The 25069-nt window shown below is 35.6% G+C and overlaps 1 protein-coding gene and 1 long non-coding RNA gene across 4 annotated transcripts; one reads left to right on the top strand and one right to left on the bottom strand.

Moving 5' to 3' along the window:
• The first annotated feature begins 2643 nt into the window (after positions 1-2643).
• LOC123531325 (acidic mammalian chitinase-like) lies at positions 2644-18328 on the top strand. 2 transcript variants are annotated; one of them, XM_045312172.2, is made up of 10 exons: positions 7019-7226; positions 10820-10929; positions 11907-12008; positions 12475-12673; positions 13117-13243; positions 14552-14670; positions 14992-15124; positions 15527-15697; positions 16338-16457; positions 17419-18328. In XM_045312172.2, exons 2-10 carry the CDS (start codon positions 10836-10838, stop codon positions 17569-17571), a joined length of 1218 nt encoding a protein of 405 aa, XP_045168107.2. In that variant the 5' UTR covers positions 7019-7226; positions 10820-10835; the 3' UTR covers positions 17572-18328. The 2 variants fall into 2 exon arrangements, 1 of the variants encoding a protein (XP_045168107.2); XR_008366294.1 differs by lacking the exons at positions 7019-7226; positions 11907-12008; positions 12475-12673; ... (4 more) ...; positions 16338-16457; positions 17419-18328 and adding an exon at positions 2644-4659 and having other exon boundaries at positions 10820-10920.
• A 1350-nt stretch (positions 18329-19678) lies between these two features.
• LOC123532406 (uncharacterized) lies at positions 19679-22264 on the bottom strand. Of its 2 annotated transcripts, none has more exons than XR_006682633.2 (3): positions 22106-22259; positions 21738-21873; positions 19679-20045 (listed from the first exon to the last, which is right to left on the bottom strand). It is a non-coding gene; the product is annotated as an uncharacterized LOC123532406 (long non-coding RNA). The 2 variants fall into 2 exon arrangements; XR_006682632.2 differs by having other exon boundaries at positions 19680-20045; positions 22110-22264.
• Positions 22265-25069: the final 2805 nt, after the last annotated feature.

Consider the following 25069-nt stretch of genomic DNA (forward strand, 5'->3'; position numbering starts at 1 on the left):
CTGCAAACCTTCAGCCAATCTATTTTCGTCTTTTAAAACAAACTACATGTCTCGATCATACAACTTCTGTTACCATTTCAACATGTTTAAAAAACTCCCATATTCTATCAATGCTCAGAGAGGGGTGCTGACCCTCAAGTGTCTGTGGACAGAAGAGAATGTTTTACAAGATATTATATAAGTATTTACAGATATAAAACATATGTCAACAAACAGCTTAGTGTATGTTGGAGTAAACTGGAGTTATATTTAGGCTCCAGCCTGCTTAAGGTTACTAAGGGTAGTGCTTTTTTCATCCTAGTTCTGGACATAATAATGATTTCGAATTTGAAGCTGGAACTCAGTGTGATATTTAAAATTAAAATATATTTAACTTTCTTTATTATGTTAAAGTATTTGAATCTTTTTACACAACCCCGGCGCGGATTCTTATAGAACTGTTAAAAACTATTGAACTCATTTTATAGAAGTTGTCTCCCTTTATAAAGGCTATGCAAACAGAGTTATAAGAATTCATGAGAAAGAGGTGAACAATTTTGCCCAACCTGCTGGCTTCTTTGTAGGTGTCAGCAACAAAAATCCGTTTTTAAAGTTATAGAAATAATTTTGTCTTGTTATCAGCTACTGCAAAAAATTGACTTCTTTTGTGAAAATGGTGTATTCGTAGTATTGTTAACCTAATTTTTCTTCAATAAAACTGAAAATGTACCTGTGTCTACCTGTGTCGTAGATTCTCCTGTTTCTGTCGCTCCCCGTTATTGTTTAATTCCTGGACCCTATATTTGGTATAAAATTGATTCGACATTTTTATTAGAAATAAAGAATCAAGAGTTATTTGAAATGTATAACTTGTCGAATGTAACTGGTTGTGTATTTTTTTTTCCAGTTGTGATGTTGACCTTACTGATCTTAAGCAGACAGTCCGTTACTGGTTAAACAGGCCTACGTGTTCACGTGCAATGGACAGTTTTTAGACTCAATGTCACGTTAAATAATTTTTTCTCTCTTAAAAATCCATAAAATGTAGGCACTGTGAAAATGACCAGTGGTACAAACTTATTATTGACATGTGTTTTTCGTTATATCCCTATAAATTACCAGAACTATTGTTCAGGATGGGGTAAGCCGTTCAAATGCTTTTGAAATAATGCTTGAAAATCGCCTTTACCAATATTTAACACTTATTTTCACTCGTTTATCATATACGAGCGGAATTCAGAAAAGTTTGACACTGTCCATATAAAATATATATATAAAAAACCTGAATACTTTTAACACCAGACCCTGATAATATTCACCCTTAACAGAAAAGCACATTTCCATCCGGAAAGTCACAGAGTAGTCTGCCCCTGGTGTAGCGTACAGAGACTGATAAACTACGTTACAAGGGCGCTTCTGGAATTGTAGTGAAGCCCAGACAGCATTTTTATTCAGCAAAGGAAAGAGAAGTAATCACAGGGATTTAGGACGGGCGGATATGGAGGGTGTGACAATTGCTTGACCTGCTGGTCCTGTAAATACTGCTGTACTATATTGCTCTTGTGTAAAGATGCATTGTCATGAATAAGGCAGAGGTTACATAAACCAGTTTGCGGACGACGTTTAACGTAATGTTTTCTAACTGAATTTAGAATATTGTCGCTGAAAACCTTTTCAGTAACAAATATTCTAGGTGCACTGGGTATTTGCACAACAGCGCCTTTGGAATAGAAGAAAGTTGTATAAAGAACCCGTTTGTAACTTTGAGTTCTTTTAGCGATATGCTACCTCTCATCACTCTCTGCACTAAAACCGCCCGTCTACATTCAGAATAAGACATATACTTCCATAATCTTGGTGGTAGTACACAAGTGTTTAAAGTTTCAAACCTTTTCTCAAAACGTTTTGTCAAAATATGGACTGGTACGAAAAACTTAACTAAGGTGTGACGCCGGCGCTGAGGCAGACGCCGACGCCGTGGTGAGTAGGATAACTCTCCTTATTCTTCGAATAGTCGAACTAAAAACTAGAGGCGAGACCAAACAAGTCCACAAAATGTAATACAAGAACATATCAAAAGTACAACTTTGTTGTCATATGAACAAGATTATGACCAAAAAGATTGCCAAAACAAACAAACAAACAAAAGTAACAAAATCATGACAGGTTTGTTTAGTGTACATACATTTTATTTGGCAACATGGCGATGAATGTTTAATGATTAGGAAGGAATTGTGTGTGCGTGCGCGGGTGCGTGTGTGTGTGTGTGTTCTTTAATGTCTTTGTAAAGCACTTTGAACGCACATATTTTATATGAAAAGAGTGCTATATAAATGTGGTATAATAATAATAATAATAATATTTGCCAGAAAATTTGTTCTAATGAGTTTAATAGACAAAATACAGCATTCCAAAGCATTTCAAGGGTCAGTATCCATATCCATGTTTATTATTAGTAACAGATATATCAACAATGTCTACTGAAATAATATCTATACAATACACATAATACATTTATTTTTCTTCAGATAGCACACATTTAATAAAACCGGTTTGTCAGTTATGTAATGGAAAAATAATAGTCATTCTATTCAAATCAATATGCTGCCAAATGTAACGCCTCCTGTATTGTACAGATCAATAATAACGGAGAAGACAAAACAATTATATTTGAAGGTTTAATGAATCGAGAGGTTATTTTCTGTACAGCTGTACAGTGCGAACTTATTTCCATTATGACGTACAATGTATTTATATCTATTTCTGTAATACCAACGACTATAATCAGATAATAATGGATGAGTTAAAGGAATATCTGAAAGGAAAATACTTCGTTGATTATGATGATCCTGAGGTCAGTGATATGTATGAGGCGGTAAAAGGTTGCCTTAGTGACTTTCAGAACAAATTCAATGAATTGAAACAGTGTGGGCTGAAAATAAACGAAATAATGCCTGTTGGAAGTATGTCAGAGAAAACAGGTATCTGGTTAGACAAATATAACCACCAGAAGTGGAGAGGTGACAATGAAATACTTAACGGATCTAGTATGGTATTACCGGAAGAGTATAGTTGTATAGAATTTGACTTTCTTGCGCTGTTAGAACCCTTGACTGCTGATATGGAAACCGTGCCAACGTGTCCTGGACATGCAAAAATAAGAAGTGATTTGTTTAAAGACGAGCTGACAATAAACCAACTAAGAGAGACCGATGAGTCAGATGGTGATTCAGACTCGGGTGATCCAAATGATCCATGGGAATATGAAAACATTTTTCAAACACCGTACAAAATCATTACACGAGAGTTTTATCAATCAATTCATCTAGTAGGTAAATCAGATTATTTCCGAAGGGAAATGGAAACTGGTTCATGCATTTTAGAGTTCGTGGAATCTTTTGATGCTCCTGTTTTATTTATATGGATCAGCAAAGTAGGGAAGATCAAAGTGATCGCCGGCAAAATGGACTTTTTACCAGCATTTAAGACGACTCATTCACAGCTCGATACATACATAGTTGCTAAAAGGTGCTGCGATCCCATAATTCAGTGCAGTAATTCTCCTTCTTGTTACAGCGACTGTTCACAGCAATGCTGGAGGGTGTCTCAGAGTAGAGAAGAGACTGGACATATTCGCCAAACTGCTGTCCATCATAGAGACTTATACCGAATAATCAAAGTATTCTGTGACAAAGTTTCAAAGCATCATTATCTAAGTAGTAAGATAATCGAACCTGACTGTTCGCATTGCTTCAAAGTCCCGACCTCTTATCACATCAAAACAGCGTTAATGCATCACATCAGAGCCTGTGGCGAACGCACAGCCAATATGACTAAGTGTTTCGGTAAGACACTCCTTTTACTGAAAGAGTATACAGACAAGGGACTAATACTTAACTGGAAAGGTACCTTCTATCTTGGAATTGATGCATACGAACCGTATTTCTGTTCCATTATGTGGCTTGTTTTCGGTCAGTTTGATCTCGAATCTTCTAGAAGCCCATGTGATACAGCGGAGTGTCTGGATATCTTTGAATTACCAGCAAACATTAGAAATATGGCTGCAGACCTTTTGTGTGCAGCTACAGGAAAACTGCATTTGAAATGTTTTGAGAGAATTCTTGAGAATATTTTGATATATCCAATTTGGGATTATGCCATGTTTGCCCTTCCACTGAGTCCAGATCTAACTACACAGGGCCGCTGTGATATACTACTTGAAACACGAGCAAAGGTCTATGACTGCACAGGCTCAGAACAAGAAACAAAGACTCTTGAATCTGAAGAGGACGTTGAACCAGTGGTGCAAAGAAGTCATAGCGAAAGCGATTTTAGTCACCTTGCTGATTACCTTGACGACAAGAATTTTGAGAAAAACTGGGAGGATATTTTTCTTCGTCTGAAAGAAAATATGTTCATTTTTGGATCCTTTGCTCAACATGTCAAAAATCAGCAACGAGAATTTCACGTACACGAGGTCCCAGTTAACTCGCCCTGGGATAGTGAGGAAAAGGGATTTATCATTTCCGCAATAAAAGAGGAAAATCACTTCTGGTTTAACAGAATGCAGGAAGGCTTTGAATGGTTTAGTAGTGCGTTTGATTCAAATATGGAACTGAAATAATAACAAGAAAAGATTGGTAAGAACATCGGTTGCAAGTTACAGGGGAGAAATTAGATGTAAATATCTACCAAAATTTTACTATTGAAAAATTTATCAACTTAATGAAAAGTGAAAATTCAAGAACAATTGTACGCATTTGTAAATATTCAAAATATGCATTTAAAAATGCACATACATATTGATTATATGTTGTAATGTGTTGTTTTGTCAAAGATTGGTATATCACATATTTGTGCATGCTATGTTTTAATTACATTTTGTTCTGTTTATTGCCAAAACCATGTGAAGGTGATTGCAATAAATTATTTTTCATTTAGTGTTATGCTACTCGGGGAAAAATAACTGTGTTAAACTCATACAGATGAAAAGGCTCACGTCCTCAGATTTGTTAAAACGGAATAGGTTATTCGAACTCCAAATTGTATAATAGAACAAATCCTGAGGTATAAAACCCGTAACTTCAGGACGCTAATTCATAAAGCTCCTTAGAGAAAAATCCCAGCGTTTCTAAGATTTCTTTATTTTTAAGTGAATATATGAGTGATTGTAATAATATTGCCAAAAAAAAAATATTTTTATGACCCCTGCTAAAATATTCAGCTCTCATTTGATCATAGCCCACTCCTAAATGCCGTAAAGATGTAATGAGTGTTGTAAAAGGCCTCTGCCATTATCCTTCCCAGACAACCATGCAATGTGTGAATTTAAGTTGTTTTGTTGATTGAAATTTAATTCTTTTCATTTATCACGTTAATCTGTTGTTTCATGATGCTAAAGTACATGGTTAATATTGCGAAGTACTTTAAAAACCAATGTATTTGATTTTTTGACTGGGAAAGTTTAATCAGGAAAATATTGTCATTAATTGTTTACCACAGAGTCTTTTTTTTAACTTTGCAGCAATGTCAAGGAGGAATTTTAAGGTACGAATGTACATAAAATAGCAAAATCACATTAAAAGGAAGGAAGGCAGATAATTTCGTTTTAAAGTGTATTTCGTCTTTAATTGAATGTCATTTCTAATTGATCTTTCGCTATCAGTTTTCTCTAGAACATAATTATTGCTCGTGCCTCAGCGTGACATACATCGCAGTAAGAAAGCCTATCGTTTTTATTTTAAGGCCAGTTTTACAGCATTTCGTTGGGAATGAAAAAAATAATCTTCTACCTGACAGAACACTCATTGTTTTTGTTATTATCTTATCTTTATTTGACATTGGCATTGTTCTTTGAGGTTATTACTTTGACATGTGCACCCGTTAATCAGTAAATCAAGGACGACGACTCGGGTATTATATTAAATAAACAAAAATGAGACTGACATTTAGTTTATACTTATTTATTTTACTCGATTGTGATGAAAGCTCAAATCTTATTGGAACCACTCTCGAGTCCACTTCCTGGGAAAACCAGTACCAGTGTCATATGACTTGGGCATGACCCCAGTGGGGCTCGAACACACGAACCCCGGGTTGAGTGGCCGACCCCAGCGCTCCCATTCGACTGACATTTTTAAAAGAGGCAGTCGCTCTATTCCTGGCTGTTCGTTTGCTCATATCGTTATAAAGGGAGAGGTTGATTGGTAGTAAACCGTTCTCGTCTATCAGATGGTCGTCATATGCCAGAACGAACAGTAACGATTTTACAGCATAGTTTGTGTAAACAGCCTTAATGTGAAATTCGTGGAAACGTCAACGTTTTTGAATTATGTGTTGAAGGGTTGTGATAAACATGTAAATTGCGTCTGTTATATGAAACCAAGCTAATGAAAGTCTGAACATTCATTGGGATGCCCTTGTAAAAATGTCTAATTAGTAGATAGTGCGGCATATCTGTTTATTTGAGAAAAAAATATGAGCGGATAATTTACGTTTTGCCGCGGAATACGCATACATGTGTCTAAAGGTGTTTTCAGGGTGGCCAACCCACGTGATATTTCGGTATCGTACACTCGGTGAAATCGCTCGATTGAGGTAACATTTTTGTTTATGATTTCGTTATTGCTTGATATTGATAGGAAAACTAGCGCTTTCCTCGAAAAAAAATCTGCTAGACATTCGCGATACTTTTTCTCAAACACATCGTCCAAGCTTTTGTGTATTTTTTCATGAACTAAAATGTGTAGGTAACGAGCACACTAGAATTTGAGCGAAGTGTTTGAAGAAAGTATTCAGGGAAGGTACTGCAGATGGCTTGTGCCGAGGAAAGCACTAGTTTTCGTGTCTTCGACGGTTTTATCTTCTTAAAATTCGTCAAGTGATAAAAAAGATATAAGTAAATGTTACCTTAATCGAGTTATCTTTCCCGTGTGTACGATATCGAAAAGTCACGTGGGTAGGCCATCCTGTGTTTTAACAGAGCGCGAGTCCGATAATCGCTCTTTCAAACTTAACTCATGTTTACTTCCGTGTTAAAACACTCTGTGAAAACAGCAACAAGAAGAATATAAATGCATAATACAAATTTCATTTCAAGTTGGCATATGAACATAAAAACAGGATTATTTCGCCACTGTGAATCTGTGTCTGAATTTTGTAACATTCCACATCAAGGTAAACCAAACGATCAATGACATGCCAATAAAAAAAGCGTCTACATGACCGCAATAGGAAGTAATAAAAAGGTAAATATTTTGATTACATTTTTCTATGTAGCAACAATTATTTTGAACATAAATTATTTTTTAAGAAGTCTGTGTTTGGTAAATAATTATTCGGTGTATTTTATCGTAGTATTTAAATTTCTTTAAATATGACAGTCACATGATTTTATTTTATGAATATGAGGGCCGTTTAAAAAGTGTCGCTATCTTCCGATGATGTCAGCGTATACATTTGGGGCGTCGAACCACAAAAATATTAATAGACTAAATTGTAAAATGATAATTAAAAACATAGAAAATAGCTTTGTTAAAAGTAAAAATATAAAAGCAGCTTTCAGGCAATTTAGGGTGAGGGAGATAATTCCAGTGATATACTGTTCGGGGGAAGAAAATACTTTTAAGTTATCTGTAGTTATTGTGAATACCTTGTAACTAAGGGAATGGAAGTGAGGTGTTGGGCGAGTGAGGAGAACTAAGTAGCCTTGTTTGGAGATGACAACTAGTCCGTGACGGATTTAATACATTTATAAGGGAAAGTATATTTTCAATATGTCGGAGATCTAGTCGACGAAGGTTGAGGGACTGTAGCATGTCTGTAGCACTGGGGGTTTGACGATAGTCTGCCTTAATCCAGCGTGCTACCTGTCTCTGGAAAGCTATCTGGTATATAGGCATACAGGCACTAAATAGAAAAATGGCGCGAAAAAAAATGGTAGTCGCATAATGGCGGATACAAATAGTCCTCAGTTTTTTTGCTCTGTAGAGCTATTTTCCTTATTTTCTTTGCAATTTTTTTTGCTAAAATCACATCACAGATCTATGCTTGACATGTAGGTAGCATTTTCATAATGAAATAACAACATTACAAAATTTTTCATGGAAACGTAGATCATACACCACCAGTATAATTTGGGGTCTCATTTTTTAGCTGATTTTGCAGTTTGTGTGTTTGACTGAAATTATTTTTCTTGCATCAAACATGACCCCCACTTTTCTTTTGATTTTTAGTTAGTACTGACAATATTCTTCAAGAAAATGTAGGTTACAGACATTTAAAATGGGTCCTGATGTGTGCTGCGGTCATTGGAATTAGGTCAGTTTTATATAGAATAAAGAACAACTATTTAGTGTGTTATAACCTATAAGATGACATTGGTAAAAATTGAAATCTGGCCAGATGATGGTGAAAATGGGCTACTTTGATTAGAATTTGATAGAAAATGACAAATTTATTGCAATTTCGTTGAAAATGAGGATAAAACCCAAAAATATCACATTTTCACTGTCTTGAGTGTATTTTTTTCAAAAACTGCATATTTATAGCCTACTGATTGCTATTTTCTGGCCATCAGAGGTATAAGTGAACATATTTAACAGTTTAAATGTGTAATTTGCATGCACATCAGAGCAGAAACTGTCAAAACAGGGCAAAACAAGGCTGCATTTAGGGTAACTGCTTCAAAATTATGTCGCGACAGCTATTTTTGACAAAATCTGATGCTCTGTCTTCTGGTACTGAAAATGCCGTAAAACCTTGGAAACTGTTGATATCAAGCTAAAACCTTGTATTTTTTCATGCATTTGGGTTTCTTGTACATTTCAAATGAAACTGGCACAGTGTCAAAGAAAAAAGTTTTCCTTATAAGGGTTTGGGTATAGGGTGACCACGCTTCAGAGCTATATTCCAGCTGGGGTCTAACAAGTGTCTGGTAAGCAATAGACTTAAGGGGTCCAGATTTGACCTACGCAGAAAACCTTACGTTTGATTTGCTTTCTTTTCTGACCTGTTTATGTGGGCGCCCTATGACGGATTATCTGATATATCCACGTCAAGGTATTTGACAGAGGTGACTGATTCTAGCAGGACTACATGGAGGTATTACTGGGTGGGATTTGGATGTTTCCTTCTTTGACGCGGATGGTTTGACATTTGGAGGGGTTGAATTCCATATCTTAATCCAACTCCAACTTTTCTAACATGATTTTCACGTCATTTTGGAGAATAACTGATTTATCTGCATATGGCATAGTGAGGTATATTGTGGTATCATATTGCGGACTTTCGGAGTTGATATTTTGTGGGAGGTCATTGGTATAGGCTAAAATGAGCAGGGGCCCGAGGACGGACCTCTTTGGAACACCAGATGGGAACTGGAATGGCATCTGAACTGGTGCCATTCAGAACAATTGATTGGATTCGTTAACAAGAAAACTTTTAATCTACTATAGAGTTTGACCTCTGACTCCATAATTGTGTATTTTCAGTAAGACTTTCTCGTGGCTGACTTTATCGAAAGCCTTACATACACGTACGACAGTCCTGTAAATTTATGCAATACTTGAAATATTTTTATTAGCTTGTCTGATTTTTGAAAAAAAATCGACGAGGTTTGATCGTCGGCATCGGCGTCGGCGATGGTTAAAATTTTTGTTTAGGTCCGCCTTTTCTCAGAAACTATAAAAACTACAGCTTTGAAACTTTGCACACTTGTTTATCATCATTAGTTGACTATATATACGTAGGGCAAGAACCCTTAACTCTGATAAGCATTTTGTCAGAATTATGGCCCATTTTGTAGTTAAAAAAATTTTTTTTCGTTAAAATTTTTGTTTAGGTCGATTTTTCCCCAAAAAAACTATGAGCTACAGCTTTTAAAGTTTGCACATTAGATGAGTACGAAGACGAAGAACCATAACTCTAACCTGCATTTTGTCGGAATTATTTTCCTTTTTGTACTTAGAAAATTTGAACTTCTTGGTTAAAATTTTTGTTTAGGTCTGCTTTACTTACTTTGCTTGAATACTATAAGAACACTTGCTTTGAAACCTTGCAGGCTTGGTTATCGTCATTAGATGAGTACGTAGGCCAAGAGCCATAAGTCTGATTTACATTGTGTCTGAATTATGGCCCTTTATGTACTAGTAAATTTGATTTTTTATTTATGTCAATTCTATAAGAGATATAGCTTTGAGACTTTGTACATTTGTTTATTATTTGTTATATTTGGTTAGTAAGTAGGTCAAGACTCATAACTCTCTATTGCATTTTGTTGAAATTATGAGTTTTTTAACTTAGAAAATCATGATCATATGCAGTATTTCTTGGTTATTTTATGTTTTAGTTCATTTTTTTAACACTTACTATAGCTTTAAAATTTCATACAGTTTGGTAATCAGTTAAGATGAGTAAGAAGACCAAGAACGATAACTCTTTTCTTGAATATTGTCCAGCACTTACAGACGAACGATGACATACGCGATGCTCTTGTTAAATGTTTTATTCGCAATGCTTTGCTCCGTCGACAGAAATCGTAATTGTAAGTGTGATGTATTAAATTCGATATAAACTATAGTAATTATTTAAGGTGTGCAGTAAATACGTCACTGTAGTTATAGTTACACTTTGGGGATATCATATGGATGTAAGCGTCTGTATTCACTTGAGGCTGCTTCCTTTATGTTGTAAAAATGTTCTAAAAACGAACCAGAAACTTTACCAAACTCTTCAACGAAAGTTATTGCCGGTGAATGAACGGGTAATATCTGCATCTGTTAACCCCCACCCCACGTTTACAAGACTAGTCATGTCAACAGAATACGGTTTGTTCTTTCAGCATCTGGACTTCGACCATGGCGTTAGGGATGGAATGGATGTTGATCCTGGGAGCTCTGGGTGTTGGTCAGTTATACATGTCCTATCTGTACCTGTTCAATAGCAAACAAGGTGATGTTTTTGCACTTTATATTGAACGTATTTTTATGATATCTCTGAATAAACATTTGATTTTTATGAACTCTAAATTATTGTTATAATGTTTTATGTGTCTTAATTAAACAGATTAGTACTATACCACGTGAAACTGTAAAACTAATTTTGAACATTAACATAAAAGCTCCAGATCTAACAACTGGAAAAAAAAACCCGCAAAACAAACTTTAAACAAATTGACTGGTTCCTCGCATATTTGAGTCTTGTTCATGGAAAACGGCATGAAAATAATGGTTTTGAGTCTAAATCGTCCGAACTGCTGTATTTAAGAAGAACTTGTAAGCTGTGCCAAACGTTTATTATTCTTAGCTGAACATATCTCCGCCAATGTAAAGTAAGGTATAGGCCATTTTACAGTACATCTGACAACATTTCGTGTCTGTGTTACGGACAATGCTAAAGCTGTATTGAGAATAGTCAGTTGTTTATTTGAATGTGTACTTGAACTCTGGACTTGTTGTCTTATTCCAATTGTAAGCTTACATGTATCTCTTGAAAATTCGCTGTCTTTGCATAGAAACAGGAAGTATCTCATTATGACCGCAAGGAGAAAAATCTACTTTAACAATGAACAGAAATCTAGTACATGTATATTACTAATCATAATCAAAACGTAGATTTCATATATAGCATTGTTTTCAACGTAATAGCTCAAACAAGATTAATTGTACTATTCACAACAGATTGTTCATACTCTTACTGGCACCTTTTCTGCTTTATTTGTAAATTTGATCTAAATAAGCATATCACCCAGTTTTTCATGTTTTCAACTCGAATTTTGCAGCGTTACTTAATCGCATTTTTTTGTTCTGACCTGAAAGTTAGTATTTGACAGAGTAATTCATTATTCCATGACTCAGATTTTTTTAATCATTTATTGTTTGAAAATAAAGATTTTAGATTTGTTATAAATATTTGATGTATATTTCCAGATTTAGAGGTAAAGTCGACTGTTCCACTGCTGTGTTATTTTGGACTTGATTCTGGTTGGCCGGACAATGGTACCCTTCATCCTGCATTGAACGCTACCCTCTGTAAGTCTGCACGGTCGTCTGTAATTCTTCCGTGACTTTTAACTTTTATCCTGCTGGCGGCAAGTGATTATGCCTTTGCGGCCAGTACAGACCAAGATCAGCCAGCACATCTGTGCAGTCTGATCATGGTCTGCACTGTTTGCTATTCAGTCAGTAAATTTTCAGTGAACACCCCTTCGAATAATAAATGGTACTGCCCAAATTGAATGATGGACCAGTCCATTTTAGAAATTTAGCAGATTAAAGGTTAATAATACATTCACCGTATAGCCGAAAAATAGACGTTAGTATTAGCAATACTAAATATCACTGACGCGCGTTGTTTTGAATAACTTAGAATAAATAAACAGTATATCATATTCAAGAATTGTTGTTATTTCTTTCTTTTAGATGTAAATAATTCATATTTAGTAAAGAAGTCGACAAAATATAACAAATTTAGAACGCGTTTTTCTCTTTAAAACAGGTACACATTTAATAATGATAAGTTCTTCAACAAAAGACTGCGAGATATCGCCTGGAAGTCCTGACGACCCTAAAAAATATTTCAGCAAGATTCCTTTACTAAGGCAGCAAAATCCACACTTGATAATAATGTTGTCAAACGGTGGTGGAGGAAATGTTGGAATGACAGAAGTTTTAGGGTCAATGGTTAATACGACAAAGTAAGTTTAATGAACTTAATTCCTTAGTACCTAGTACACAATTCAGACTCTCGGAGTCTCGGAGCCTCGGGGACACTTGGAGATACTCGGAAAGTCCCGGAGACACTTTGAGACACTCGGAGATTCTCGGAGACACTCAGAGCCTCGGAGACACTTGGAGACACTCGGGCTCCAGAAAGTTATACAGTTCTTTGCAATCCACGTGCGAATTACTTAAATAAGGAACACAAAGTTTTCTTGAGCATAAATCAGCATTTGCAGGTTGTTGGTATTTCTATCTGAAAAGAATGGAATAAAACACGCAAATCCAGGCTCTCCGTAGTCAAGTGTCTTACAACGGAAACTTATCAACTAAGTACAATTTAGATATTTATTGACTTCTATGTACATGCATTTTATTATTTCAAGTTGAGATTTGTAACAGTATGATGTATCAATTTCAGGTATGTAAATAGCGTAATACCTTTCCTGAAGAAGTTTGACTTTGACGGTATTGATATGGACTGGGAATTCCCTGGCTGGAACGGTCTACCTAAAGGACAAAGAGCCAATTTCACTAACATGTTACAGGTATTGATTTTGCACGCCATTAGGGCCTCCGTGGTCGAATGGTTAAGGTCGCTGACTTCAAATCACTTGCCCCTGATCGGCATGGGTTCGAGCCTCACTCAGGGCGTTGAATGCTTCATGAATGTGAGGAAGCCATGCAGCTGGTTTACGGAAGGTCGGTGGTTCTACCAGAGTGCCACTCGTGATGAAATACTGCACGGAGGGGCACCTAGGGTCCTCCTCCACCATCAAAGCTGGAAAGTCGCCATATGACATATAATTGTGTCGGTGCGACGTTAAACCCAACAAAATAAATAAATAAATGTGCACGCCATTGTTTTGTCCAGGAACAGGATAATGACTTTGGCAAGCGTTGCCTTGAACGCTCTTTGACAAAAAAGACACTGTGTCGCAATGATAACAAGAATGGGACAAGTATAACTAGGTGTCAAGATTATTCATTCCACGTTCATGGCAGTTCTGATAGTTTATATTATGTTTATATTATTCTATTCAATATTCACATGAGAATTGTTTTACTTGGTGATTTTATACATAATACGCCTTTATCATTATACATAGCATAAGACAGAAGTCATAATTGCATGTTTGACTGTAATTCAAAAGCCGAAGAAAAAGCATATGAGAAGAAAAACTTCAACCATACGTTTAGCAAGTACGCCTGCCTAGCTTAGTAGGTTGTGGGCAGATGTACGGATTGCGGAGTCGTGAGTTTGATCCCCGGGCGAAGCGTATGTTCTCCATGACGCTTGATAAAAGGCATTTGTGTCACTCGTCCCCGCCTCTTGTGAATTGAGTGAAGTTGGCAGTTACTTGCGTAAAACGGCTTAGTACTGATACAGAATCGAGGAATACTGTCCGCCGCTATTATGTAACTGAAATACTGTTGAAAAAGCGTTGCAAAACTATAAAAAAAAACAAGGTTAGCCTCCGGTTTTCGTTTTACAGGTAAGCCTCCAGGGTACATTGTGCCTAAGGTTCGTTTTACATACTACCATGTCTTTTAATTCTCCATGTTCTTTGAGTACCAGTTTCTTTTAACAGCGATATCATGTTGTTTTACAAAATTTGTTTTAAGGTACCTATGTTCTTAAGGTAACCAGTTCCGTAAAAATTGTGTACTATTGTTTCATACAAAGCCTTAATTAATGCTTGAAGTTACATTAGGTAACCGGGTAAACTTTTCAGAAAATTATTTTTAGACCTTGTTCTAGAAGTGACTTTCCGTAAATATTGTACATCTAGTATCATACAATTGTCATATATATACGCTTGTAAGTTGTAGCAAGGTACGGGTAACTTTTTCAGAATATGCGAGAAAAATTTGACTTGGAGGAGAAAATGAGTGGCAGAAAGTACCTTCTGTCGGCGGCGGTGGCGGCAGGACGGGCTGTGATGGAAATATATGATGTTCCGGCACTCAACCGGTAGGAAATATAGTTGCCTTACAGCACTCATTCTCCTTTAGATAACAGCGTATATAATAACATTTCATGAATTTGAAAAAAACGCAATCACGTTCGTTATAGTTGTGGTTATTTTTTTTCAATGGGATTTTGCATTTTATCATGAATAAGACAGTCAAGCGAAACTCCTATATTTAACATATATGTCTATAATTTAAAACCTGTTGTGGTTGCATTTAACGCGTTTCAATGAATATGAAAGGAAAAGCCATAATGATATTTTATAGCTGTCATTAAAAGATTTAATACTTTCTGTAATAAACGACCATTTACTTTATTTAGATCACTAGATTTTATCAACCTAATGTGCTATGATTACCATGCATACGCGTTCTACGATCCGGTGACTGGTTACAATAGTCCATTATATCCAACCGACTGGCAGAAAAAAATTGTGATACGGTCTGGGAACGTGGTAAGTCAGGGTGATGATAAATACTTATATGTATCGGCTGTACATTCACATGGGTGGCCTGTAGGACTGTGCAAGCATTTTCTCAGATGAACAGTATTGACCTGGTATAATGTTTAATCTTTCGAGTGTTGGGTTTTTACTTAGATATAGAAAGATAACATACATGCATAGTTGGTTTATATCGGTTTATTTACAATTATTTCTAGCACTGCTATGCATGACTATCAAAAAACTAACTAACTCATTGAGTCTTTAACTAGAAGTTAGATATATTGTTTTAACAAGATTGCGTTTTATCTTCTTTGAATGGGACCTGTTGATTCAGAAAATGCAAAAAATATTGAAATGTCAACATAATCTGAAACTGTTTACGAAGTAAACATTTTATTGGTGACTATACAGGGTTGGTCTTCATACGAGTGGAATAAACGCGGCATGATAAAATCAAAGATAATGGTTGGAATACCTACATACACTCACACCTGGACGCTAGAAAAGCCTGATACTTACCACGGTCATGATGCCCCAGCCACAGGACCTGGAAAAGGGTGTGATGAATGCACTTATCCTTGGGTTGACTTTATTTCTTACATTCTTAAGATTTAATATTTTGTGAAACATGAAACTGTGTCTTTTCGCACGCTACATTATATAATTTTGATAACGATGCAAAAATGCCTGTTCACTTGACATTTAGTGTTTATTGTCTCGTACACGACACCTCAAACATTTAAAAGATTTAAATGTAAATCAAAACTATTAACTTTATATAATTATTTTTACATTAATTAGGAAAATAACATTGAACTCTTGTCTAGTGGTCGTAAGGTCGCATTTTTGTGGGGTAGAAATCTGCAACAATTCGAACATGTTTCCTTGGCTCGTAGCTTGAAGGTCAAAGCAAAGTTGCTTTGAATTGTGACCGATGTTGTGCTTAGTCAAGGAAATTTTGAGAAGTTATGGAGCAAGCTTACACAACTTAACGAGTTCAGAGTTGAAGGCAAATATTGCATAAAAAGTCATCTTATGGTGTCGTTGATTTACGTTTCATGCTACCGGGTATGCAGAATGCAGACTTTAACTTGGGTTCAACATGCTAAACATCATCAGTATGGTAATCTGAAATAACGTGTCATTTTAAAACTTGGAGTGTTACACAAAAAAAACACAAAAATATACCATTTGCCTGTTTCATCTAAACTGTTATTTTTAGATTTGTGACTTTCTGAAGTCTGGGGCTACAGAGGTGTTTGACGAAGATGCTGCTGTACCCTATGCGTATAAAGGTGATCAGTGGGTCAGCTATGACAATGAGAGGAGTCTTAAAATGAAGGTATTCTTTTATTAAAGAGTATGCAGCTCGATTTTAGAATTTTCCTCAATGAATATTTCAGAGTAAGGTGTAGTTGCTAGCATAACGGCGATGTTCACGTCCATATCTAATCGGCTTTATCATACTTTTACGTAAACTTATTTACAGCTTGTTAGATCTAGTTTAGCATGACAAAGTATAGAGAGAATTTATCTAGAACACACCAAAGTCGGCGTCTATCACCGCGTCAGGATTTGTAGTTTTAATTGTACTACAATTTCACAGATGTATTTGAAACAACTCAGTTGACTTCCTGTACGCTTTCTACTTAAAGTATTTGTTCCACATCATTACCCACAGATTGGAAATGTGTTAATACCCCAGTTTCCTTACCTGTCTCTATTGTATAAACTTTGAACATTACTCGAATTACTTGCGTGTTTCATGTGTTCACAGAGCACAAGCAAATAAATCTGTAAGTCATTTTGTAGCATGGAACACAAGTAAAACAGTAGCAGTCTCTGTTTATTTGAGTATATATCCACTAAAAAACGATGTTAACCAGATTGTTTTAGGACCAGTTACTATGTATGTTAATTGTGAAACATCAAGTTAATATCAGTCAGAAATCAAGTTTCTCTGATGGTCTTTGTTTGAACTGAAGTTCTTCTTCTTCGTACACAACTACACTTTCAAACCAGAAGCCTCGAAGTAACTTGTGGTTTGCCGCAGATCCTCAATGCCTCCATACAGGTGTCTGGTGGATTGAGGTATCTATCGGCCAAGTCGCAGCTCGAAGTTCTATTTAAATCAGGTATTAAATGCGCTTCCATATGTTTGAAGTGTATTTTTCCCATACCGTTTATCATATAGTTCTACATTTATTTACTGTAAGATTAACATAATCGCAAATAAATACAAGTGCTGCTACAATTTAGAAATATAACTACTTGTTTGAAATATGTAAATATTGTCGTTTCAGTCTGAATGGATACTAAAGAATGGATTTGGTGGTATAATGGTGTTTTTCTTGAATGCTGATGACCTGTCAGGCCAGTCTTGCTCTCAAGGGAAGTTTCCACTCATTACAACCATAAAGGACACTATCCAGAACTATACAAGGACAGTCACATAATGTCTGCTCTTACGCAGTTGTCAAGGGGAGATAATAGCAGCTGGACGATGTAAAATTCCCGAAACTAGTTTATGTACGTGAGAGCTATCACGTCCGAGAAGAATACCTAGTCTTTGCTTCAATTTTTTTTCGCATTTGCTTAAAGTACAATCTAGTCTAATGTAAAGGATTGATCATATCTAGAAATATATTTTATCCTGAATAAAGAAGAAATATGTTTCCCCAATTAACTTACAGAAATTACGACACACTGTACAAGATATTCCTTTTTAGGGCGAATACATGTAATGTTTGTAACTTTCTTTATCAAAATGCTCATTTTTGTGGGAAAAAACGTTTTTGGCTCTGGGCACTGACATTTTCTACTGTTTATGTCGTATTTTATCTGCCATAACATTTTCTTTACTGTCAAAAAAAAAGAGAACAAAATATCCTTTGCACCAAATTAAATCTTTCATTGTAGTACCAAACGTAAATATTATTCATCGCTCATCATTCTGATCCAGAGAATGATTCATTCGTTGTTATTTTGTTTCAAAGATGAGCGGTATTGTCATCCACACATAATGCCATATTGAGATGGTTTTGTGGTCCAAACTTAGCACCGGCCGCTTGAAATTCTTTATATCTTGTGCAATGTAATATTTTATATTTTGCCTTTGTTAATACTCATTAGTTTGTGTGACGGATAATAATCTGGTTGATATGTTTATTGTTGTAATGTGGTTAATTGCAAATAAATTAATCAAAGTCGAAAGGCTTTTGTAGTTCTGTGTTTAGTTTTAAAAGATGATTTTGAAAGTCCAGCAGAAAACATAGCAACTGATAAATATATACTTCAGATAACGGATGTAAAACTTGCCTGACCCATTATTCTTCCCCTTCAGTTTCACCGCTTTTAGTCCCATGTTGGTTTCTTGTATTTCACGAATGGATGGCGGGCAGATGACCTTGTTCCTTTCTAACATTTATATAGAAATACAGTCAAAACTGTATTGAGCAGCCAGTCAATACAGTTTGTCTGCTTAATACAGGTGACTTCAAATGTAATTCTTTTAAGCAAAAATATACCCAGTCTTATATCTGTTTTATTACACCAAGATCATAGAAAAACGTAGAAATGTGTAGAAAGTTGTTTTAAATCAAACCTAGCCATAGGCTTTATGACTACAAAAAGGGGAAGAAAATGTTTCACCCTTCGCCAGTTTCTGAACAAGCCTTACAGCAAGGGTTGTAACGCTGCTTAAATAAGTCAAAATTGCGGAAATTGACAGAGTCCACTTAGTGATTGTCATATTTTTCTTTGATCTCATCTTTCTTATGCAGAATCTGACGTACAGCAGCTTAAAATCAGGACAGAATTCGATAACGAGCCATTTCCTCCCGCTAAATGTTACTAGCAGTCTTGAGGGTTGCCGGTGGCGACTATAAATAAGTTTACAAACAAAAAAGCAGCCATTTTGGACCAGTATCTCTGGAGAAATGGCCCTTGATTTATTCTGACAGAGTCCGCAAATAACTTGGCCAAATAACTTGACTGCTTTTTCTTTGAATTCAATCATATTACACTGTGAAAAGGTACTTCACTGCCTAAAGTGTACGTCAAATTAGATAAGCAAGCAACTCTGGCTATTTTTCTAGACTTCAGGCTTTTTTAATTAGTCAAAAATACACAATTACTTGTGTTTTTTTAAGTATCCAAAATACAATACTTGTAACTCAATACAATCTAGGCCAACTTTGATAAACAATCGATTATGACCAGAATCTATAGAGTTACAGCCCTTGCATTGGTAAAAAAAAATCCAAAATTGACAGTTATTTAATATACTTTTTCAGGCCTTAATCTCAGCCATACATTTAATGAATATTGAACTATTTAGGTAAAGTTAGATAACTAGTTGGTTTCAACCAGTATATCCAGAGTTACGGCTCTTCAAAGCTAGATTTTCTTGGAATCAAATCAATCTTTTACAGGATGGGTATATCGGTAAAACATCTAGGTAAAATTATAACCAGCCTGTAAAGCCAGTATCTCGACCTACATTACAGTAAAGATTTTTTTTCAACCGCTCATTCTTTCGAGTGATTTTAGTTCAGGATTAAAAAGAAACGCAACTATTTTAAGTTTTGACTATTTCTATTAAAAGTTGAACATATACTGAATAACCTGACGAGTTACTCTTCTCCACTTTTTCAGTTCATACGCAATTCTGTTTTGAATACTGGCAAAAGTTTCGTTTGGATGTTTCACAATCTTACAACAACAAAAAAAAAAACTACAGAAAAAACGAACTCTTAAAAGCTATCAAACATGTCGTCAAAGGCATCATTATTAGCCAAGTATGCTCCCGCCAATAGATTATTCATTGGCATAAATCTTGGGCGTGGCACGAAAGGTCTTCTCTGTGGCCATTGCGGGGTTTGCTTCTGTTGTTGCTGGGCTCGCATCCGCGCCATCATCAATTCACGCACTGGAACAAGAAAACAGTTATGTTGTATATATTATTACATACGTATTTTCAATTTCCGTTTTCTTTTTATAGAACCTGAGATGTCAATATTTTCCATACACTATAAAACAAAACATATATTCGGTCAGTTTATCCGTTATGGAGAGTAATACGTTTACGCTTGACCACGAAACGGGCAATGCAAATGTAGGGATAACGCATGTTTTTTCCGTGTTATAACATCTACAGAATCCCAAGGGATTGCTTGGTGTCCGAGCCCTGAGGGATTTTAAAGATGTTACAACACAAAAAGGACATGCGTTAACGCTATTCTAGCATAAAGCGCTTTCAAAAAACTAATAAACAAGTAAATTATCCCACAACTTCATTAAATTTTCATGAAAACGCGCGGGAACGTCGGCGTTTTTTTTAACTACCCCCCAAAACAACAACAAAAACAACATTTTAATGCTAGAATATGTTTTTCCAAAAGTACAGTAAGTTCTTCCCGTTTCATATGTTAACACTGTCCGCCAACATAACTACAGTTTCGATAGCCCTCTGGCTAAATTGTTTTTCTTGTTCAAAAATTTAAGAAAAATATAAATTATTAATGACAGAACATGAAATTTAGGCTGATAAAATAGAATGTTGTTCGTCTTAATAATGTAATTCAGGCCGTTTTCCTTCTTTTTTTCATGTAAACATCATCATTAACATAAAAACAGTGTATCAAATTATTACTGGCACGTGGTCAAAACGCCTTCACGTAACTATCCATCTTGTAAGGCCAACACGAATGCAAGGCAATATTTCACAAATATTTATTCACAGAAAAAGTATGCATGTCATTTCCGTTTCATTTATATATATATGTATGCATTTTTGTAGTATCTTTATTAATAGATAGCTTTTCTTTTACATATCTTTACTATTAAGTTTCTATTTATCAATTTATCCAAATTCGGTTAATAGATCGCATTTTATATAACACTTTCAAGTAAAACATAAATAAAAAAAACAACAGAAAAGCTTTCTTAAGACTCAAAAAAACGTATGCCCCACTGGAGATAATAAAATTATACCGTGATTTAAAGTTTTTAAAAATGAAAAAAACTAAGTTACTTCAGTGTTACACGTTTAGAAACAAACTATTTTCGCTAAGTTCCGAACCCACATCCACAAAAATGGGAAGCTGAGCAATCTGCGTACATTACCGTTCTGGTAAGAAAGTTGGAACGATGTACAACAGTCTATATTCCGCATATTTTATTTCAGGTCTATAGCAATGTCATTGTTTGAGCATACTATTCGATTTTATATTATTTATGGAAACGGACCTCCTGATAAATAACACGCCAATCTTACCCCTACCCCCGAATCAAGAATCAAACAGCGACTTTGCTTCAAGAAGAATTAAACTTTTTAATTTAAACGTACACATTTTATGTAGGGAATTGCTGCAGTTAAAAAAATGATAAGGGAAGCCACTTCGTGGCCAAGCCCATTTTTGTCAAAAATGAAAACAGTATTTCGAAGGGGGCGTAACATGGTCAATTAAAAAAAACTTGTGAAATCTTTGGGCTACAGAATAAGTAACTGATCATGAACGGATCGACATGCGCGAAAAATCTGGTATTTTCAGAAAATAAATATTTTAAGTTTAACGTTCCATTTTCATGTATTTACAAAAATATGTAAATATTTACTTACAATAATTCATGTTGTTAACCCTGTTAGTCTGGTCCTTTGAAGGGGCGCCGACCTGTGCATTCACGTGGTACAAAACAACCAATAACAACGCTACAGCAAGGAGCAGTTTCATGGTGATACTTGTACAGTATTTCCTCTGTAAAACAATTTGCTTTTTTCAATATCGCATACAAATTGCAATATGGTTAAAAGCCAGGTGTCAATGTCGAAGCGTAATGAAATTAATAAGATAGCTTTGGTACCTTGCTCTCGCGTGACAATTGGTGTTCAATAAATTAGTTGAAACGAATAGTATTCATTTACATGTTTAAATACATATCCGTAAAATGCATTTGTAGATGATATGAAAAGCTAAAATTAAATCATACAAACTTTATCCGCAAAATCTCTGTGCCCGCTTTGTTACTGAGGTAGTCCACAAATGGCCAACTGCCTGAACGCCTTAATTACGTATTAAAGCCATTGGGGTTATTTTATGTTTCAATTAAACATGAATGATGCGTCACGGCATGATACGCCTGTCCGTGCAAACAGTTCATCATTAACTTAATGAAAACATTTCATTCTGGTGACCCTGTATTATCTTTACATTTATATGCTCAAAGTATTAATCAAAACTAAGTATGCATTTCATCTTCTAGATACTTCATTTCTGCGGGCATGTGTCTGTTCCAGAAAAACAATGATTGAAGAGTTAAGCGCTTATATTCAAAGTGTGTCTTTGAGGTACAATTAGGTATAATGTATAAATGATTGGTTGTCAGTCGCTGTCATTTTTACCAGTGGAGTTTTATTGAATATTTGGTGGCATCAAAGCGACAAAGCCCTAGACTGCTGCCATTTACTATAGTCTGTCCCACCTAATTTTGACCTCCGATAATTTATTTATACTGTATGTAAATTGTCAAAAATAGCATCGTTAATACCAGAAGGTTAATATCTCTAGGCACCTTTTTAATTTTTCTTGATAAAATGTAAATTGAGGTTAAAAATCAAGATTTTATGTTTTTCCCATAGACTTGCGTTATAAAATGACGTGACGTCCATTCCAAGATGGCAGCGTCCATACAAACGTCAGTTAGGGTTTGCTCACAGTTCGCGACGTCTGATATATTTATTATTGAATAAAAGACATGGAAAATTAAAACAAACTTTGCCCAAAACTTGAAGGATTTTCTCGTACGGAAGGCCCTGAATTAACATTTTAATTCAAATAAAGCAGTTATTTCCGTTTCAGGTTTTCAGCTTTTTTTCTGAAAATGTGTTTATATTTACATGTTAGCATTGACGTAAAATAAATAAAAGTCAAGTCAAGTCGAGTGCGTATCATTGTTTCAGCCATAGATATCATAATAAAGTGGGGACAGCAGAAATGCGCGCAACCCATTTAACTCATTTTCATTATGGGTTACTGTTGATTACAATCGTATTAAAGGTTCGGATGGTAACAGTCTGTTAAAAGGTTGTTTTAGCATGTGTGTGTACTGACTGGTGCTTTCTGTTACCTATATACATGTAATAACATAATATCTATTTTATCAATTCCATCCTCGCGTCATTATTTCTCATGCTCGGCCGTTGTAGAGTGACGGCATGTTAAACATGTCTGTGCTATTGATAGGCATGGTAGATCTATAGACGAAATAAAAATATGACCTTTTGAAGGGGTATTTTGTTCTTCAGCTAGATAAAAGAAGCATGTTCAAGCGCGACAGTTACTTTCATTTTATATATGAAAGACCCGTGCTTTTTTCTCGCCAAAAAGTACGTATATGAAACATTTACTGCTATTACAAACGGTGACAGTACACAGCTATATTGAAAATTCCACCTGAATTAGCTCACCTGAACACTACGATCGCTGGATGTCTGCCGTCCTTTCGTCCGTCGTCGACAGATTGCTTAAACACCTCCTTTCCAGGAACCGCATGATACAGTTTCACAAAATTCTTAGATTCGTTCAAATGGTCCAGACTGACTAAACAGCATGGCCGCCAGAGCAAAGAAAACATATTAAAAACTTTGAAATATTCTTGTCCGAAGCTGCAAGACTCGGAGCGTACATACCTCTGGCGGTCCTCTACAAATGTTGTTTAAATCTCTAGGGTCAAAATTGTTCATCTGTTTGACATAAACTAGTATGAGTCAATCTTCTTGCATAAAACCTCAAGGCATTGAGCTTAGCTATTTGGCATGAAGCTTTGTGTATTTGTTCTCTACCAAAGTTGTTGAAATCATGCCACTGTGGGCAAGACTAGTCCCGCCGTAGTGTTCTCTTGTTTTACATACACTTATATAGAAAAATCTTCTCTTAAACTTTGAGCTTAGATGACTGGCGTGTAGCTTTTATCAGTGTACCTTTACCAAGTTTGTTCAAATCGTGTCTCTGATTTCAACATTTTTCCCGCCCGTGTGCTTTTTTGTTTATTCAAAAAAAAAATGTTCTTGTCTAGAAGTTCATTTTTTTAGCTTAGATATTTGGCATGGATTATTGCGTGGTGGCCCTCTGAGAAGTTTGTTCAAATCACGTCTCGGACGCAAAAATTGGCCCAGCCTAGGGATTACTTATGCATAAAAGAAAAAGCTTATTTATCTTTAACGTCAAGTCATTGAGGTTACACATTTGGCATGTATCTTTGTATAGTGGTCCGTTACCTAGTTCGTTCAAATTATGCATCTGGAGTCATAACTGGCCTTGCCCGCACTTTTTGTTAGCTCACATGTCACAAAGTGACAGTGTGAGCTTTTGTGATCGCGCAGCGTCCGTCGTCCGTCGTCCGTGCGTCCGTCCGTGCGTAAACTTTTGCTTGTGACCTCTCTAGAGGTCACATTTTTCATGGGATCTTTATAAAAGTTGGTCAGAATGTTCATCTTAATGATATCTAGGTCAAGTTCGAAACTGGGTCACGTGCGGTCAAAAACTAGGTCAGTAGGTCTAAAAATAGAAAAACCTTGTGACCTCTCTAGAGGCCATATTTTTCAAAAGATCTTCATGAAAATTGGTCAGAATGTTCATCTTGATGATATCTAGTCAAGTTCGAAACTGGGTCACGTGCCTTCAAAAACTAGTCAGTAGGTCAAATAATAGAAAAACCTTGTGACCTCTCTAGAGGCCATTATTTTTCATGGATCTGTATGAAATGTTGATGGTCAATAATGTCGTCCATTCTTGATGATATCTAATCAAGTGGTCGAAAATGGCGCGCGATCCATTAAACTAGTTCATTAGGTTAGTTGATACAATGAAAAGTCTGTGGTACATCTGTTAAAGTTGTTTAGCATCTTGTAGATGGATGCTTCTGTACTATAATGTAATCAAATTCTACCTTTAT

Source organism: Mercenaria mercenaria, chromosome 11 (genome assembly GCF_021730395.1).
Source record: "Mercenaria mercenaria strain notata chromosome 11, MADL_Memer_1, whole genome shotgun sequence".
NCBI classification, from domain to species: Eukaryota; Metazoa; Mollusca; class Bivalvia; order Venerida; family Veneridae; genus Mercenaria; species Mercenaria mercenaria.